The sequence below is a fragment of the Homalodisca vitripennis genome, chromosome 3 (genome assembly GCF_021130785.1).
Source record: "Homalodisca vitripennis isolate AUS2020 chromosome 3, UT_GWSS_2.1, whole genome shotgun sequence".
NCBI lineage: Eukaryota > Metazoa > Arthropoda > Insecta > Hemiptera > Cicadellidae > Homalodisca > Homalodisca vitripennis.
The window spans coordinates 56960499-56981646 of NC_060209.1; the positions used below are offsets into that span (position 1 = coordinate 56960499).

The 21148-nt window shown below is 33.1% G+C and overlaps 1 protein-coding gene across 1 annotated transcript in view; it reads right to left on the reverse strand.

Moving 5' to 3' along the window:
- The window catches only part of LOC124358208 (multidrug resistance-associated protein 1-like), a 105802-nt gene that overhangs the window by 19917 nt on the left and 64737 nt on the right, over nt 1–21148 (reverse strand). Inside the window, exons 14-21 of the mRNA XM_046810500.1 lie at nt 19815–20014; nt 16240–16416; nt 15915–16082; nt 14910–15078; nt 11452–11569; nt 7472–7604; nt 5685–5810; nt 5187–5627 (exon numbers count right to left, since the gene is read on the reverse strand). Coding sequence (XP_046666456.1) covers nt 5187–5627; nt 5685–5810; nt 7472–7604; nt 11452–11569; nt 14910–15078; nt 15915–16082; nt 16240–16416; nt 19815–20014 — 1532 coding nt within the window. The remainder of the gene's footprint in view (nt 1–5186; nt 5628–5684; nt 5811–7471; nt 7605–11451; nt 11570–14909; nt 15079–15914; nt 16083–16239; nt 16417–19814; nt 20015–21148) is intronic.

The following is a 21148-nucleotide window of genomic DNA, read 5'->3' on the forward strand; positions in this document are numbered from 1 at the left end:
CAATTGTGGGATAAAATGCCTTGCGTATTGATGACATCAGAAAGCACATGTTGCAAAAATTTAAATAAAAAGCGATAGAAAAATAGTTAAAGAAAATAGAAAGACTTAAATTGATCAATTATAGTGAACGTGATAAAATTCGATAATTATGAGAAAAAAATTAACTTATATTCAATCGTGAAGACGCTAATTTGAACGGGAGAGGGGTTGAGCATTGTTTGAAACAGTATGCAAGGTTTTGGCCCCAGAATCTTCCTTCTGTTTGGAGAGCTGAAGCAGAGAGGACGTCAGACGTGTAGATCCACCTAGCAGTGATGCAATACGGAATTGTGCAATAGTGTATTAAAAGTTATAACCGGGCGATGGGATATTGTTTTTAGTGGATAAATTAACAACAAAGCAAAGTGAGTACAATTAGTTGTTTGTATTACATAAAAATAAATTAACGTATCAAAGTGATTTGCTTTGTTTTAATATGATTGACTATCCCATCTGCGAAGAAGTGTGAGCCTTCAATGCAGTGATATTTAATTTGCACTATCATTTAACCTATTTAAAACCTGAGATGAATATAGACCTAGTTCTAGTGACATATAACATATACTTTCACTAACACTCAGTATACTTCCAACAACACTACATACAATTTCCACAGCATAGGACACATCGACGTAGGAATTGGAAGTTTGAACATTTTTTAAACACCGATTCGGAGAAAAATGACACAGCCAACATGGGACTACAACACTCTTTAAAACTGATCATATTCATAATCAATGATTATACTGCAGTTAAGGCTAGTAAAAGCTTCTTAACTTTCATAACATTACAATATCAAGTTTGATCAAATAAAATTGATGAACCAGAAGTTGAAAATTGGGTTTTGAATGGGGAGGAGGGGGGTCACAAGTCAAAACTCTGCTCCACGCCATAGTCTCTGGGTGCCCCTGCTGAGAATGTGTTTGAAAAGTTCAAAACTTCATTGGCTGAATAAGCTAGTAGCCTGAATGTTATCGTAAAAACTAACACTTAATGTAATTTATAATAAAATGTAATTAATTATTCCTATCACTATTACTGGATAAACATTAATAAAAGCTGAGAGCTGGATTAGATGAGTGCCCAATGGGCCATAACTAATTCACATTGATCAATTATAGGTATGGTAAAACAATAAATAAACAATAAGGCAGTATGAGATCATATTGAAATCAGCTGATTTAAGTTAAATGAAGCTAAATTAAGTTGGTTAACTGATAATAACTTCCTGAGCAACACATCTGTGTTTTAGTAATCAGCTGTTAAGCCTATAGACAGAGTCTTACAGTTGTACATATTTTTTTAATCCTTATTAGGTACATGTATATAATAAATTAACAGTTGGAGATACCTAAATTTGTTTTAAACAAATCAAGAAATCCTTTTAGTAGTAGAGATACATGCACATGAATGGAGCAAATTCCAACAAAAGTTCAACTCCAAATGTTAATTAAAAAGCTTAATAACATCATGCTGTAGCACACACCAAACAGTACCTGAGGGGGAAATTCCATTGAATGAACACACAAAGCAGCTACTAGGCTCATAATGTAAAAACTGAATATGAAAAAAGTGAAAGCGGAAAAATTGTGTTAATATGCACTTAATTTTATCATGCAGACATTAGACTGCATTGGTAAAATTTCCCAAAATTAAAGATGACAAATTAAACTGAACAGAAATGCCCTTGTCACACAATCAATTAATTGATAAATAGCATGAAGGAGAAGAAAAACATGTGATTCATTCATGAAAATGAAAATTAGTCACAGTATAACTGAATATTATAACGTTGTCTAGCATTAAGGTGAATTTGTCCGGTATCAACCACCAAGCATGTCAGGTAGAGTAGATGGGGGTATGTTTAGAAGTTGCACAATACCTTAGATTCATGCATTCATAATATATTTAAAATTGCTGACAAGAATAGTATATTATGGAGGATATTGATGTACAAAATTATTTAGTTAATTAATTAAAAGTGGTTTCCTATTTTCCTCTCAAAGATACATAATAATCATAAAAAGCATTACTTTTGAATGGTAAGCTAAGCACTATATTACATTTTGAGAAAAACTTATAATAGCTCAATGTACTATGGCACTAAGTTGTGAATGTTTAAGCCAGTATAAAAAGTTTTAAGAGCCAGCTGTAATAAAATGGCCTTAATTTTGTCTCCATAAGAACAATGTTAAAACCTTTTGCAGTTTAAACCATCATTTTTAATCATAGCGTTATGGGGGATGTCCCATTTTAAAGATATAATGATATAAAGATATAATAAGCATCCAAACGCTTCTCAGTTTTTTTTTTTTTTGTAAAATGCATACTTCTTGAATATTACAATGAATTAAAACAAAGTTTCAGAATTTTTTATGAATAACCCATAAAAATATTTTTTTTACATTAAAAAGCATTTGAATGCTTATTAATTACATATTTAAAATAAGATATTTTCCATAGTAATATGACTAAAAATAAGGGTGTAAAACTGTATGAGGTTTAACATTCTTCTTATTGTGAAAGACTAAAGGTAATTTTACTACAGCCAGCTCTTAAGGGAAGACACCAGACCTTCGCCCTTCCCATGAGTGTGATATTCCATAACTGCTCACTATTCCAAATAGCTACATCAGTTTATATTCAGTCACCACATGCTATGACCAAATTATGAAACTTTATCAGTAATACTTGCATGCTGGTCTCATAGGAATTACAACAAGTAAATTGTTAAGAATATTGTTTAAGGTTATTTCATGTCTCAGTTCTATTGATCTTTACAATAATCATGCTCTCTATTTAGTTCAATTTATATGGTAATTCACAAACAGGGGCAGCTCTAGGCCCGCAACATGTGCCCTCGCACAGAGTGCTGTTTAAGGGAGGGTGCCAAATCAAAAGATTTCAAGGATTTCACTTGTAGACTTGCTTGTTGATACAGTGCCACCATCCAATTCCCTTTACTTCATGCATTTTATTAAGTAGGTAATGAGTACACATAACAGTCGAAGAAGCTCTTTGTTACTGTACAAGTTTCATGGTAGTACAATCATCTTACCCACTGTATTTCTAGGAGCACTGAACCACAGTTTTTAAACACACTGTATCTTTAATAATTAATATTAATTAAGGAATGAATATTTATTACAAAAGTAAAAATACATAGTATGAAAGAAACAACTATAATGGAGAGATAGAGTGCCAAAATAAAATCTTGTAGGCATTAAGATTCTAGCTTGGGCCGCCCCTGTCCACAATTAAAAGATGATTATTGTAGTTAATTGTATGATGTAACCCATGTACTGACTAATATGCCATCAGCTCAGCATAACTATTGGTCTATTTTGGTGTATTTCTTAGTGTGAGACCATTTCAATACCAAAATTGATTAAGATCCTTCTATTGAGTAAGCATTCCCATATTCAACAGCATTCATCCGAATTAAAATAAAGCCTCAAATACATCTTATTGCACTCACTGAAACTAGATGTTCCATTATTTTCATTATGTACAGTCTTGTGGGGAAAACCAATTCTGGAAATACATTGTTCAATTATGAGTCGAAGCATAAATTACATATATTTGTAATGTGCAATATTTTCTACAATAAAATATTATGTAAGAAACAAAATTTTTACAACTATATTTAAACATAAAAGTATAACATTACTAGTTAGTAAAAACAACAATTTTACAATGGTATTTTATGTTTTGGATAAAGCCGTTTGAAACCAAAGGCAAAATTGTCAGGTGACTTCTCGTATAAATATTTACATTATTTTTATAACAAATAATATTAAAATACCATATGGTGTAAATAGGTAAATAAAAAAGTTGGAAATACTTCTGTCATTATCAACAATTATACAGGACTACAGTTGTTTTTTTAATAAATTGAGAAGAAAAAAGAATTTATAATACTGCCTTCTTCATTATTAATTAGTTTTCTTTATTTATGTTTATATGAAGTGATTATCAAGCATTTAAGTAATAGGTTTTGCAAAATTTTTCATCAATTAAAATTTTGTTTACTTAATATTGTATGTCCTGATTCAATGCAGTGGTTGGCTATAGCAGGTTTTTCAATTCTTCTATATTTTGTGTGTGATAAATGTTCTTTAAATTTTGTTTTTATTGTTCTCCTAGTTCCAATATAAAATTTGTCAGAAAACATCGCATCCAATTTAATTTGAAATTCTATCTTTAGGTTTTCCTACTATATCAGGTAGTTTATTGTTTATTTTGTGAGTAACAGTTTTATTTGTATGCTTTAAATGTTTTGTGTATTTGATTCAAGAAAGTGCTGTATGTTGTGCAAATGAATTCTTGTTTTGTGTCTCTTAGACATTATGTGTATGTTTAAAAAGAGATGTGGTTTCTCAGTGAGGAATTGGATCATTGAAATTTTGAAATAATTTAAATTTGTTTCTAACTTTTCCTGTTCATTTCTATATTTAAAACCAATAAACAGCATACCTTGTCTAATACTAAAACAACCTCTAAACATAAATAGGTGGCTAAATACAAGAAAATTACACAAAATGGTGTGGGAGGATATGAATAACAAACAGATCAAAATCAATGTTAAAAAGTAGTAGATTTAGGCATGAAAAATATAATATAACAAAAATATTATTTGATTTTTTTGTAATTTTTTTATATTGAGTATTTTAGTAAAAATGATAATACTACTAAAATTAGCTAAGAAAAAAATACTAAACTTCGGGTTTTGTAATAACTTTGTTTAAAAAGGTTCTGCCATAGGAATTGGTATGCACACTATGCAAGACCGGTTTTTGTGTAATGAACTTATAAATAAAACAAAACAATTAGTTTTATTTTGTACGGGGAGAATCTACATCTAACTGTTACAGCAGTAACACATTTTGAAGATTTAATATCAACAACAAAAATATGACATCAAATTTCTTATCAATTTTGCTATAAGCTTTTATAAAAAGACAAATTGTTATTGTGCTGACAGTAAATTTTAAAATTATACTATTTCAGTGATAGTTTCATAAATAATATCAGTAAGGGGAGTTCTTCATGAATTTTATTTAAACCTCACAACTTAACATATGTACTCGTAGATATTGAATATTAAATATAGAGCGTAAAATATCTAAAAACTGTCAGGTACTAACCTGGACAAGCAGACCCAGGAAAGCCGAGAGGTTAAAGGACAACATGGTGTCACAGATGTCGATGTCCTTGCTAAACCGGTTGATGATACGGCCGAGAGGAGTGGTGTCAAAGTAGCTCATGGGTGCACGCAAGACGCGCTGCAGCATGGTGTTGTGGAGCCAGGCCGCCGCGAACAGACAGCCGAGAGAGAGTGACAGGTTGGACACCATGTTGAAGATGGCTTGTCCGACACCAAGGGCTGCATACACACTCAGGTAAAGATGTGTCTTGCTGGTGTCCTGAGTGCCATTCACCACAGTGCTGTTGTCACTGGACCAACGCGACAGCCACAGGTTCGTGGATACCAGGAATGTTTGGTACAGGATGATACTGGAGATAGTTAGTGTCGCCGTCAGAACACCAATGGCCTTGCAGTAGTACAGGAATACGCTCAGTTTTACCTAAAACAATTATATTCATTCAGAGGAGTGGTGTCAAAGTAGCTAATGGGTGCACACAAGACGCGACAGCCACAGGTTCGTGGATACCAGGAATGTTTGGTACAGGATGATACTGGAGATAGTTAGTGTCGCCGTCAGAACACCAATGGCCTTGCAGTAGTACAGGAATACGCTCAGTTTTACCTAAAACAATTATATTCATTCAGAGGAGTGGTGTCAAAGTAGCTCATGGGTGCACGCAAGACGCGCTGCAGCATGGTGTTGTGGAGCCAGGCCGCCGCGAACAGACAGCCGAGAGAGAGTGACAGGTATTAAGTCTGTTCGAAATATAAACTTAATATTCTTCTAAAAAAGTATTCTAATTTAATGTTAAATTTGTCCTAAAATGGACAGCCTTAACCCTTCGCACACCACTAATAAATCCATTAATTTTCCGAAAACGCTAAGACAAGTAAAAAAATGTTGTTTCTCTAAGTTCAAAGCTAATTTTTATTATAACTAAATTATAAAAGGTAAAAGTAAAAAAAGTACAAAACGACATTTTACTTAAAATTAGCTTATTTATTGATAAAATTAAAAAAGAACTACTTACAAAACTGATCATTTCAAATAAATTTTAATTTCATTGTAATCAAGATAAATATTTTAAACTAATCACAACACTACCACACGATGAAAGAGATATGTAGTAGAAGCGTGCGCTCGTGACAACATAGAAAGCAGTAATACACACCACGGATATGGTTGGTTATGGACTTATAGGTAACGCAGAACTGACAAGCAGGTGGTAGGAGTTAAGACAAAGAGGGTTCCACTCCCCCTGCCGCAGAGTGAAGATATTTATGAGTGTGCACCGAGCATTTCGAAGGTCTTTTGTGAACTAAAATACTCTCCAAGAGACATAATCTACAATATCGGATATAACTGTATTTGGCATTTTGGTTAGTCTACCATTCTACTATATACGTCTATGGCATGGGAATGGTTAATTCCCCTAAAATGGCCCTTATTATTCAGTTAGAAGAATCTTCAATCGTTTTAGTCCAGAAAATTTCTAGTCTATGAACATAAAATAATATAATTGAAGTATATCTCTCGGTTTCAACTATATAGATACATCATAATGAACAAATAAATGTATACTCCAAGCAAGTTTAAAGCAAATATTTAAATGAACATCTCCAGTCTCTGTCTTTACTATCCATTGTAGGTTTCTTCTGTCTCACTTGCACTGATCCAATCCAGACGTTCTCTGTATACGATGACAGCTTATGGTTCTATAAAATATTCCTCCCTACCTCTGTATCAGTTCAATGTTTCATGCCAGATATCATTACACATCCTCTCTATACAATGAGTAATATAATTAAATGTAAGTTGCCTTGGCATAACAACTTTGCTAGTACTACCTCACTGGTTTATTACAAAACAACTGGATTATGTTTGTAACTTTAGTAAAGATTCCCCAAGCACATCTGTGGTCAATTGGTCAATATACATCATGCTGGACAGCATTGTGTATCCTTACAGTTAATGAAATATATATACTCTCCAGGTTAATAGAGCAAGAAACACGTCTTGGCATAAACAATATTACAACTTTAATTAAAACTACTATTATCTTAAATTTATAGACTTACAATTTGAAAATATTTAAACTAGATCTCACATAGAATCAGTGTTACTAAATTGGTTAACAACTTTTTATTAAGACTATTTACTAGAATATATGAATTTTTTATGTAGAAACATTTACTACGACATGATGCCTGCTTGCAGGAAGATGTAAAGGCAGCTATTAGTACCTGTGTTAGTGGACGTAGTTATTATAACGAGCTACTTACATTACCAGTTTCAGCTTCTTCTACAGTCATCAGTTTTTTCTTTCCCATCTTTTCTGGCTTGTCACAGTTTTCTTTGCTTAGAGATATTTTTGATGAAGCCATTACTGATATGTTGGACTCAGCTGAAATCTGCCTTTGGAAAATATATTTCTATTAACTTTACGAAATTGTTTACTTTGTAAAATAAAAATTACTAATAAAATTAAATAATTCTAAAATCTAGAAACTTATATTTCTCAAATTAAAATTATAATCAGAAAGAAATAATTAATTCACCACAGAAGTGTTGATATCTAAATATTATTAACTCTTGTGTACTTACAATGACTAAGCAAGTACTCTTATACAGATATATATTTTATATTACATTAGACGGATAAAAAACTGAACATAATATTGTATTAATTCAAAAAAAATTTAATATTATTTTCACATACATTAATATGGTAAACAGCCCACTAAGTGCATATAAACTAAGCCTTACAATGTTTATATAAAATTCTTTAAAGATAGTAAGTTAATGTTTTAAATGGCCCCAAACCAAATATTGAAATAATTAATTTCACAAAAGGACTAAAATAATTGACTGATCATTAGAAAGCCTTGATATGCTAGAGAAATTTTATTTCTGTATGTCTGTCTGCACGATATCTCAAAAACGAATCGACCTATAGAAGTTTGCTTGAAGCTTCATTTTTATATGAGCAACACTGAGTTCGATGATAGTGTATGTGTATGTGTGTAGTGTATGAAGAGGCCTACTCAAATTTTCTTAACATTGTGACATCAGCTCTTGACCTCACATGTCCTCATAAGTCTTCAAGAGCCAGACCTAAAGACAAACCTGTTGTATATAATGATGAAGCCAACGAGTTAAGAGCAAAATTTATAGAAGCCAACGAACGGTCTCTCTTGTCGGGAGGGACTGAGGACAAAAAAGAAACAGCAAGAAGAAAAAAGCAGTATGATCTCCATCTTAAAGCAATTAGACGAGAAGCCAATGAAAACCTCATAGCTGAATCTTCAAACAGAAGCAAAGCAATTTGGAGGGTAGTAAACACAGAAAGGGCCTCAAAAAATAGTTCCAAAAACTCCTCATGGAAACTTAACACAGCTGAAGACATGGTTGACAATATATCGATCATAGTGGAGCGATTTAACTCTTACTTTATTGATATTGCTGAGGAAACATTGCTGTCTTCAAACCCCTCTCAAAAACCACTTCTGAGAAGAAAACAGTACCATGTGCATACGCCACTTGCTAATCTCCCATTAACCACACAAGAAGATGTGGCTAAAATCATAAGATCCACCAGACTCTCATCATCATTCGGAATTGATGAGATTCCCTCTAAAGTGCTGAAGTTCTGTGAACAAGAGCTATGTGGGCCTCTAACACATGTGGTAAATAAGTCAATGACCCAAGGAGTGTTTCCTTCTAAGATGAAAACTACCAAGGTCTACCCCTTACACAAAAAGGGCGACACTGATGAAATAAAAAACTTTAGGCCAATATCATTGGTTCCAACCTTTTCTAAGGTGGTGGAAAGAGTGGTACTGAGTTCACTTATGAACCACCTGCAAATTAACAACCTACCTATCAAAGGTCAACATGGGTTCCTTCCAGGAAGATCCACCATTACAGCATTGGTGGAAATGGTGGACTTTATGATAGACGAAATTGACAGCGGAAATACTATCATAAGTACACATCTAGATCTAAGTAAGGCATTCGACAGTCTTGATCATGATCTTATCATAACAAAGCTTGAAGACTTCGGAATTACAAGCACTGCACTTGGTTGGTTCACAAGTTACCTCAAAGATCGAACGCAAACTGTTGAAATAAAAGAAACCACCAAAGGTGTAAATAGAAGTGTGAGATCAACGTTGCAGAAAGTGAAAAGAGGCGTACCCCAGGGCTCAGTACTGGGACCAGTGCTGTTTGCTCTCTTTACGGCGGACCTTCCAGCACAGTTGGACGGCATCAGTCATGCTGTAATGTACGCTGATGATACAGTTTTACTCACCAGCAACAAATCATCTGAGCCCTTAGAAATCTCTGGCTTCATTTCTATCAGTGTAGCCCAAGACTATTGCATAGCGAACGATCTGGTATTCAACGAGGAGAAGACAACTCAACTCATCTTAGGAAAAAAAAAGGCAGAAGTATCCGGCCCACCCAATGTTCAGATTGTGGACTCTACCAAGCACTTGGGAGTAATTCATGTCTCTCATGGAATCTGCATATAGACTCTCTGTGCCTTAAACTTGGTTCTGCCATTTTTGCACTTAAAAGAGTGAACTCCGTCTGTACAGAGAAAGCAGTGAAAATGTCATACCATGCTTTATTCGAATCCCACCTTAGATATGGCATCATACTTTGGGGTGAATCCTCATGCCAAAACATGCAACGTGTTTTTCTAATGCAAAAGCAGGCAATAAGAGCTATGACAGGACTCCCACCTAGAGAAAGTTGCAGGGAAAGATTTCGAGATCTACAGATATTCACTGTTTTCTCCCTGTACATATATGAGGTTATGCTTTATGCCTCTCAACAGAACCTGACCAGAAATATGGATATCCACAATCACCAAACAAGATTTGCCAAGAACTTCAATATCCCTGCCCACCGCACTGTACTTTACACTAAGAAACCATCCTACGCCGGCGCCAAGCTTCTCAATCTTCTTCCGGCAAGTACCATGGATGTTCCAGCAAGAACCTTTAAGAAATGGCTGTGGAATTGGTTGCTGGAAGATCCAGTCTACAGTATGGAGGAATTCTTTGAACGAGCTCGCGTTCTTAGAGAAGAATGAAATTGACTCTTGTAAAATAACAAAATGTATTTTTTTGACGCCATTCTGTTCTCAATGATCACGAATAAAAGCATTCTGTATGTCATTCCATGGGATTTGGCTGAACGTTAGCGAATATTGTTACATTATGGGTAACCATGATGGGAACAATAAAGTAGAGGAATACATCAATTTATAAACAAGGTGAGTACAATCATATGAGATTTTAACAAGTGACATATTAACACATGTAGATTATTCAAACAGTAAAAAAATGGAGTAAAAATCAATGCTACAAGTTGGTGACAAGATCCGATTTCAGCGTATTCTTGTGTTGTTGTACCTTTCCTATTACCTAAAAGGAACTTTTATTATATAAAAAACTGATATGGCACCCAACTTAATGGACAACAATGTGAATCAAGTGACAAAATATTTCCATTAAGACCATTCTCAGGCTTTAAACTTTATAAAAAACTTCATTTCTCCATAGACAAGAACGAGTTCTATGATGTGCATGTCCAACCATGTGTTTCTTTTTTGTCTCCAAAATAGATGTAAAAATTTCTTTTCAGTGTGATGTATGTGTGCCTATCTGTCCGCAGGTCATCTTGAGAATGAAATGAGCTATGTGCTTTCAACCTTAGCGAAGCCTATTACAGAACATATGGTGTGGCATACACTTATTTTGTTTATAAACATAAGTTGAATAAATTCACATTATAACATGAGTTAAATAAGTTGAAACTTATTTTATAGCTATATAGCACAGGTAAAAGGCAATTAATTATTCACAGTTACAACTATCTTAATTATTTTCAGATTGAAACTCCGATGATCACAGTGAATCACATTTCAATTTCATTGCTTGTACGTTATCACACTAAGTCTAAGTCTGATGCACATACCATGAGTGGATAGTGAGTAATTTAAGGATAGACAATAAGTAACATACAAATTTTCAACAATAGAAATGTATTTTGTGGTAATTTAAAACAAACACTCCACTTCATGAGAATCTGATGAAATTCAGTTATGTGGGTTTGATGATGTTCTCATTGAGTACGAAAGGCCTCTCAAAAATAAAAAAACCTATATTATTGGAGTGTTTGTTTTAAATTAATATCTCATTTTCAATAAGAAAGGAGCTTCAAGAATGTATTTTGTGTGTTAATTATTTACCTTTGCAAAGAGTTACTTTTATTTGACTCCTCACTTCTGACAGAAATGGCTCTGGTGTACTTGTCCCGTAAAGAAGGGTCCTTCAGCAGTTCTTCTCGGATCTCCTCCAGTTTACCATCTTTAGAATCAGTCATCAGTATTATTTAGAAAAAATATGATGGGCAGTAGATAAATTGAAATATCTAATAAAAATGTATCCTGTTGTTGGTTCTGCCTGAGCAGCCAATATTAGTATATTTTAAACATATGGCTTTGTTGTTATTTCCCTGCATTCTAGTGGATTTCTTTAGAACTATTTTGATTCTCCATAAGACGCAGTAAAATTTTACATTATTTCTTAATATCATGCCTTATTAAAAATTACCAACTTAATAAGATAAATGATAATTTAACAGTTGTTTAATCTGATTAATAATTTATAATTTGTAAGTTGATTAACCCTTTAAGTGCCACGGGTATTTTAAGTCATGTGCATAAAGTGCCACGCTGTTTTTCACATATTTGTAAGCTTTTGGAAAAAAAGCTGTTGTAAAATAACTACCAAACAGATTTCCATGATTTTGTTATTGTTTTTTTTCTTATTAAATGCAGAATATAATACATATCGTTACAAATAAAATTTGATTTATAAAAATATAAAATGTTCAGTATTTATAAAAAAAGTTTTTTACTTTTGCATAAAAAGTTAAGTTCCGACCTAATTTTAGTGTATACAGTATTTTTAAGATTTTTTTTATTTATACTATGATAAAGGCCATATAATTCTAAATAAAACCCATGTGTAATATCTTATTCTAGAATTTTAAAAACATGGCATTATATGTATTAACAAAATGCTGCCCGGAACCGACATTTTATAAACTGTACTTCATTTCTCAGAGTTTGGAAATTATTTAGTAATGATGTAGTTTTCCCAATAAATCTAATAAAACATCAATATAACACAAATAAATATGATTAGTAAATGCAGAAACAAATACTTGCTAACATATTTACATAAAAGTTTACATTTACTAATTAATAACCCTAATAATATTTACACTGAAAATTCACGTTTTTCGCTTGGACACAACTCAAATCACTACATTACCTTTGTAAAGAAATACATTAAAATACTGTATAAGTTACTATTTTATTTTTTATTTACTCAAATGCTTGGTTATCGGCACATAAACAACAAGAAAGGCCGTTACGCAACACGGTACTCGGCCGCTACGACGCACGACTGGAAGTATCATCGCACAGGTACTTCGGTATTATCATAGCCCACTATTTTTGGACGAGTTTTCCTTATCAGAGATCAATATAAACTTCATTACATTTTCCTTCTTCCATAATGAATCGAAAGATGTCGATGAGTCATACTTCTTATCTCCAAATAGACACACGAATGACCTGACATTTTCGAATATTGAAACGTTGTTCTTATAGTTTTTGATTTCATTGATTGTCATAATAACTTGTAAATTCCAAAATAAGTTAAATAAAGTCAGCTGTTTTAATACTGTAATTTATTTTGTTCCCGATAAGGATAACTTGTCCAAAAATAGTGGCTTCTTGATAAGTACCCGAACAACATAAGTTTCACAGATAAAATAGTAGAGAAACAACGTAAAACTCGTATTTATTGATAGTTTGGAACCTATTGAATACAGCTGTCTGGTTATTTGGCCAAAATAATCTTGTACTATATAAAATATTATCGAAATACGACACGTCAAAATTGGCGACGCTGGCACTTTATGCACTTTTCGTACCGTCAAAATTAGCGACGCTGTGGCACTCAAAGGGTTAAACAATATATTATATTAAAAAATGTCATATTTTAAATATTATTTTGTCACGATAAAGTATGTTTTTAAACAAAATTGTTTCAAATTTTCTTTATTGAAGCTCATTTCATAAAATTAAAAACCCCATTCTGCCGTCCATAAATACCTGTGTGGCAGCACTCATGTTTCTGTGTGTGTTTTGAATTGAATTAAATCATAATTTATCCCTATATGATTTAAATGCATGCGTTACATTAAAATACAGTAATAACGCCTTAATAAAAAGAAAAATGAAATATAGTAACAAATCCAAAACTATTAATTATAAGATTAGTTACTATAGAAGTAATGGAATGTTTAATTTGTTATTTAAATGTTTTTCTTTTAAATTTTTGTTTGGATGTTAAAGATTTTAATTTTTAACCTATGACAATGTATGTGAACACATAAGAATCTATTATGTCAACAATGCATCCAAGATCTGAAAATGGCATACCAAACCTTGACACTTAAGTAATTAAATATTTCATAAAAAGAAGTGTAACAATCAGGTACTATAAACTTATTTATTCTTTAAGACCTGTTATAAAACACAATTTTAAACAACTGTGTGCATTATAATTTACAGATTCACTTTATTAATAATATGTGTGAAGTATAAACTTTTAAACACTAACAATTTGCACACAGACTGTGCCAGAAGGAGGGTGCACATTAGAAGTGGAACAGCCCACTAAAATTTGTACAGTACAGGATTAGAGAGTTATTGTACACTCACAGAAAAACACAACAGTAAGAATGAGTAAAGTTTTGAAAATGAATAGAACAACAGGTCAAAACACATAGTACGTTATGAAACTTTAGTTTAGCAGAAGTCTTATGGTCTTTTTGTTTTAAGGCAGTTTCATGTCCTCAAGAAGTAAACTGGTAAGTAAAAAAAAATTGATTGAAAACGTAACATAAAGTAATTTAGCATTGCCATCATTCAATGATAAAAAAAAACAAGCAGTAACACTACATTTCAATGTGGTGGTCGGTGAGTGCAGTCCTATTGTAACATTTATTCTGTAGTTCAGTTTTAATAATTAGTGTTGTGTTTTGTTTTTATTTTCGTGCATGTTCTATAGTTAGTGTGCATGGAATGCTGAAAGTGTTGGACTTTAGATCTGTGCTAGAGATAGTGCAGGATCAAATCCTGTCTGCGACTGTATAACTTTTTATCAGTATCATCTGCCTTGTACTGTATCGACTCTTCATGTCTTGTCTGATATGATCCTCGCACAGGCCAGTGGCTCAAAAGGACAGACAGAATAAGGCTTAAAAGGGTTAATCGCCTTATATTTAAACTGTATACTTTTTATATTCTTAATCTAATATTTAGGAATATGAGACACATGTTCTCAAAACATTGAGTTTGTGTTGTAAAATAATGATGGCAACAATCCTTTAAATCCTGTATCCGTTAAAATTACTCACTATTAATAACAAATTTTGAACAAATATTAATTTTTTAGAGGAATTTAACAAAGAGACTATATTTTATACCATCAATTTCTCGTCATAGTAGTTTTAATAGTCGTAACTACCTCATTTTTGTTTTCTTTCAGAACATAAATTATTTACTAAAAATGTTAGGTAATAACATTATAATACTTCTTCAACAAGCCAAATAAGAACCTCATCTACCTGGTTCATCAGCCTGTTCCAAGTACTGGAGCAGAAAGTCAGCAAAGGCACCCTTACTCTTGACCAGCTGCTGATAACTGCCTGTCTCTGCCACCTGGCCGTCCTTCATCACAATTATTAGATCCGTCTCTGGCAGGAAAGTCACTCCATGTGTCACCAATACCCGTGTCTGTAACACTATGCATCTGTTTATTTCATATAACCTGCCAAAGTATTATTCCAAGTACTGGAGCAAAAATTCACCAAAGGCACCCTCGCTCTGTAACCCAGACTGTACTCTGATTGTAAAACTAATTGCTCAAAATATTAACATGTGAGACAACGGTTCACAAAATTATTTCTAAAAATTTGAATTTTGAAGATAGTCACATTAAAATGACAGGGAATTTGTCAGTTGCTGAAAGCTCTACTATGACAATGCTCCGATGCACATAGCTTTTGTTGTGACTACCTACCTGGCCTAGGTAGATACAATACCATACCATACAATACCAATGTAAATCTTACAGACTTTTACCTATTCCCAAATCTCAAGAGAAATCTAGAAGACAGTAGTTTTGAACATATTTCTGTTATCCAACAGGTTTTCACAGCAGAGTATTTTAAATAGGTTGTGGCAGCTGACTTCAAGGGAACACTTGCAATTTGGGAATCACATGTGTATGGAGAATACCTTGAAGCTTTTAAGCAATATATACCAATCAGACTATTTAATTCTTTTTACTAATAATAGTCTTATTACTTTATGTAATCATATACAAATCACGTAATTACTCAAGAAATATATGGTATTTAAATTACTCTGCTACAAAATAATAAGTATCACAATAGTATTCAAAATGTAACAATAGTAAGATAAGATAAAGGACCATATGGAATATTCTACAACTATTTAGGAGGGTTTTTTCATAAAACAAGATTTTCAATAAGGCTCTATTTTCAAAGAGAAAGAAAACTTATTAAAGGAAGAGATTAACGAAATAATGCAAGTTAAGTACATTTTACCTTTTTACGAAGAACTCCATAGGGCCCAATAACATTCTCGAAGATGTGTTTACCGACATGAGAGTCAACAGCGCTGAGAGGATCATCGAGCAAGTACACGTCGGCCTTGCTGTAGACAGCTCTTGCTAGACTGATACGCTGTTTCTGGCCACCACTCAGGTTTATACCCTACAGGGGTTACAAAAAAACATTATAGAATCCTAAATTTAGAGTTAAGTTTTTAATATCATTGTAATTTATCTGATATATTTATAACCCTATAATATTTTAAATGTCAAATCATCATCTAGATATTAAGAGCATATAAGAGCATATAATTTATTACCTTTTCACCAATTTCGGTCATGTCTCCTCCAGGCAACATTTCCAAATCTTGTTCCAATGCACAAGCCTTGACCACTTTCTTGAATGTACCCATGTCAAACTCGTGCGCACAAGTGATGTTCTTTCTTAAGGTGGCATTCTGGATCCAGGCTAGTTGAGGCACATATGCTATGCTGCCCTGAATAAACGTGAAAATTGAATAGTTCTACTCCACCAATATAGATAGAATGTTTATATTATAATAATTCACTGATGGATATAAAATAACTAGTTACTTTCTTAAATGTTTTATTTCTTGTCATAGTCATGATGGGACTGAAATTATGAAAGTGATTACAGGACTGCTGTTTGCAAAACTTAATTTACTACTGTATCCAGAGTGTATTACAAAAACTAAAAACAACATAACCTCATTTGGAATTATCTCATGGCTTGTAACAAGAGCAGCTGAATGCTTGTGAAAAGTGGAATATTGGGATTAAGATAATTGTCACATATGATGTACAAGGGGTACCCTAACTTTTCCAGAATAGCTCTGCTGTGGGCAGGGCTTGTGGGGTACAAACTTTTACTGCTAAGTATAGGTAGCGCAACTCATCTACATTTCAGTGCCGCCCGGATCGTTGATTTGGCTTGTTCTGTTCTTCTGTAATGAGAGTGTTTTCTGTTGTTTTGTGCTATTTTCCTTTTTTACTATAGCAAGTTTGAGTGAACAGTGTGAAGCTGTGACATTTTTTGTCTGATCAGTAAAAATGTTGTTAAAACTGTTGTTGGTTTAAAAAGGGCGACATGACAAGTCTTGTTCTGGACGTCCATCAACTGCCCAAACAGATGAAAATGTTCAGAGAATTGAAGAAATTGTGCTTTTAGACCGACAAAAGACCATTGATCAAATGCCAGAGATTAGTGCGTTATATTGGAACTTGGTTCAGCAAATTTTATCTGAAGATTTAAGAATGAAAAGGTTCTTTCATTCAGAGTTTGTTCCTCCAGGCCAGACCGTTAATCAGGCTTTTTATTTGGAAGTTTTAAGAAGATTGTGCTGCAGTGTTTGTTAAAAAAAGGCCCGATTTGTGGCAGACTGGAGATTGGTTTTCCATCATGATAACGCTCCTGCACATACAGTCAACTCAGTTAACCAAAAATGACATGGTTCCGTTGCCCCATACACCTTACTTACCTAACCTAGCTCCATGTGATTTTATTTTCTTATTTCAACCCATGTAAAGGAAGTACTGTAAATATCCATTACTGAAGTTTTGTTCCAACAGTGGAAACATCGATTGGAGAAATGTATACAGTGTAATGGAGAATACTTTGAAGGGGATAAGATTGTTATACAAAACCATGAAATATATAGTTAAACAAAATAATTTTAGTTTTTTGGGTATCCCCCCATATTTTTAACTTGTGCTTCTATTTTGCCCTAAATATTTTTTGTAATTCAATATTTAATCCTAAATATCAAAGAAAAAATACATATTCAACGTTATTTCATTATTACGTATTGTGAATCAGCAGCAACTGATTTTGTTTTTGATGAAATATGTTTTGAGAGTTGAAATCAGAAGAGTGCAAAGAGAAAGTATAGTTTAAACTGTTTACTTTCTTCAAGCTTAACCGTATACTTTATAATTTGAAACAGAAAAAGAGGGCAGGTACCAACATTCAAAACATCATATTCCTGGTATTGTAACACTTAATGATGATAAATGCCTAAGATCCTGTTATCTCTTTAAATTTATTCTTTGGAACCTGGATATATATCATCAATACTTATGTTGTCCAATAATAAATCATCAATAGCTAACTATTTGAGAAAGCTCAGCCACTGATATATTGTCGATCTAATGATGAGATAATGTATATTGTGTGATGAGGATCATGGCAACTGTTTTGTGGGACTGGGAGAGTATAATGTGGATTGAAAAAAGTATTTTACCTTATTTTATATTACACAAGGAAATTGCTGAAGTGAGATATGCACTGGCATATATAATAGATGCAAACAACTATAATGTACATGCACAGGCACTCAGGAGACCTTCATATCATATCAGTTGGCTATGGGTAGTTAAACGTCAAATTCTGCACCTCAGTACAGTGTTGAATGCACCCATGCTTATAGCATTTTTGTTTATTGCAGTCTGAAAAAACATATGGAAAAGCAATATTACATAAAAATTCAACAGGCATTTGAAGAGGATGTTTTGAGTGTGTTACAAATAAAGAAGTGATAAAACCATTTAAAAAATGCAGAACTGTATGCCAGACTAAACAGAAGATTAGTTTCAGGTAGATATTTTCTTAAGTAATATAACTGAAAAACTGAGGTACTGTTATGACAAGTACTCAACATGAATGGTGAGTGTGAGGTCTATTAAAAAAATATTGCAACTTTTGTTTTTTTTTTTAAATATTTATTTATTCATCAATCTCAATTTTGTCCCCTTCAATGTAATCACCATTATATATTATACACTTGTGCCGTTTCTTCCAATCCTTGAAGCATTTCAAAAAGTCGTTTTTTGTGATTTTGTTTAGCTCCTGCTTTGATGCTGTTTTTATTTCGTCAATCGTAGCACAGCCTTGTCTTTCATTTGCCTCTGCAGTTTCGGGAACAAGAAAAAGTCACAGAGGACCAGATCTGGGATATACAGTGGCTTTAGTGTGTTTTTATTGGACAAAAAATCGTGCACAAGTAACAATGTGTGAGCAGGGGTGTTATCATGGTGCAAAAGCCAATTTTTTTACATAGCTTGCAGATAATATACGTTATTGAAAGTTCTACCCTGTGGCAAGAACTCATAATGAACTACACCCTTGTAATAAAAAAAAAACTGTAAGCAAAACTTTCACATTTGACCAGACTGTGTTTCTTTCGGTCTTGGCTCATGCGGCAGCTTTCTATTGGGATGATTGAGCTTTGGTTTCTATGCCATAACCATAAACCCATGATTCGTCACCGGTTATAACCCTCTGGAGCAAATTTGGCTCATCACGGACAGAGTCCTACAGCTCATTAGCTATTGTAATGCGCTGCTGTTTTTGGTTGAAATTGAGAAATTTTGGTATGTATTTTGCGGTGACCTGTGTCTTGCCCAAATCATTGGTAAATATCGAATGGCATGATCTAATCAATATGTTCAGGTCCTTGGAAATTTCTCTAATGGTGATTCAACGATTGGCCAATACTATTTTCTTCACTTCATCAATGTTTTCGTCTGTTCTTGACGTGCACAGGTGTCCGGCACGCTGTTCGTTGTTCACATCTTCTCGGCCCTCTGAGAACATCTTGTACCACTGATAAACGTTGCTCAGTCTATGGTAGCTTGTCCATAAGCCACAGTCAACATTCGGAATGCATCCACACACTTTTACCTTCAAATCAGAGTTTTTAATTCCAAAAATATCATTGAATTTCTGTTTATCTTGCACATCTTGTAGTTTAATATATATTATTTGCTTAACTCATTTTTAAACAATAAGAAGTAATCCAGACAGTAAATATACTAACATACAATTGTTTCCAGTTCCTTAAGGGATTGGCTTTGTCAGCCAATGATTGAAACTAACCTTGGTGTTAACTTTGCCTGAGAGTTTATCCATCTCACCCAGCACAGCTGCCAGGAGAGAGCTCTTTCCTGAGCCAACCGAACCCACCACAGCCACCAGGCTGCTTGCAGGCACACGCACATTGATGTTTCTCAACACAATACTGTTGTCATCTCCTGATTCCCATGAAAATGTTCCATCCTCCACAACTATTGGATCTCCTATTGTGACAAGTCATGGTCATACGAATTAATTATTACAGTACAGTTGAAACATGTATTTGATAAGTGAGGGCCTTAAGACAGTTCCAAAAACTCCAGTTTAAATTTCTCTAACAAAATTAATAAAAAGAATTATTGCTTTTGACAACAAAGTTTTTTTGTCATATTAACAATCTAACTACCTTTGATCAAAGTGGATACCTTTAATTGTTGCAAAATTATGTCCAAGCATTGCAGTTTTACATATACATAAAAGCAACTAAATATACCAGTTTAAAACTCATGATAATATCTTGAAGCAATAAAATAATTATTCTCAATCTTGAAAATTGTTTTGGGTTTTGAGGTGATGCCCTAAAATTCAATAACAAACTAAACTATTAATTTAGTTTTATTACCAATATTATATAGAATTACTATTTGGAAACATGCAAAATTTAGTCTTCTAGAAATTTTATTAATACATCTAGTCTAAAGTAATGCTGATTAGATATTAATAGCCAAAACGTTAACAGCATATAATGTTTTAAAATCAAAATTAGTGTCCAATTGTGGTTCATTCTGATTTAAACCAAAATGAACTATTTGTGTTTTAGTTTGATTTAGCTCAATTGCTTGGAACCAATCTGATAATTGAATCATAGTCATTTTAGTGTTAATTTAATATCTTCAGTTTAGGAGTTAACCCTTTAAATTTCACTCAAATTAACCCAGTGTCATTTTAAATGGTTTTGTCTCTTAACATCAGATGACGATGGAAAACATATCAATGATGTGGAGGTCAATTATGGAGTTTGTGGGGGATTCAAGTCAATGACGTTCTAATGGTCAAAATTAGCTGTTCTATCATCAGTATACAATATTATTGAAATAGAAACATTAGTAGATCAATTGTTAATTTAAATTAGAAGAAAAAGGAGTTCTAATATTGATCTTTGTGGAACTCCTGTCTTAATCTCTTTCTAGCATGAGATACGTATATTATTATCTTTTACAATAACTGTGCATTGAGAAAGCGAATAGTAAATAGAATGTTATCTAAGAAATTGCTTCATTAGTAAACCAATAAAAGCAAAGTTTATCCAATAGAATAAGCCTATCACCCACTACTCAATCAAATTCGCTACATAGATT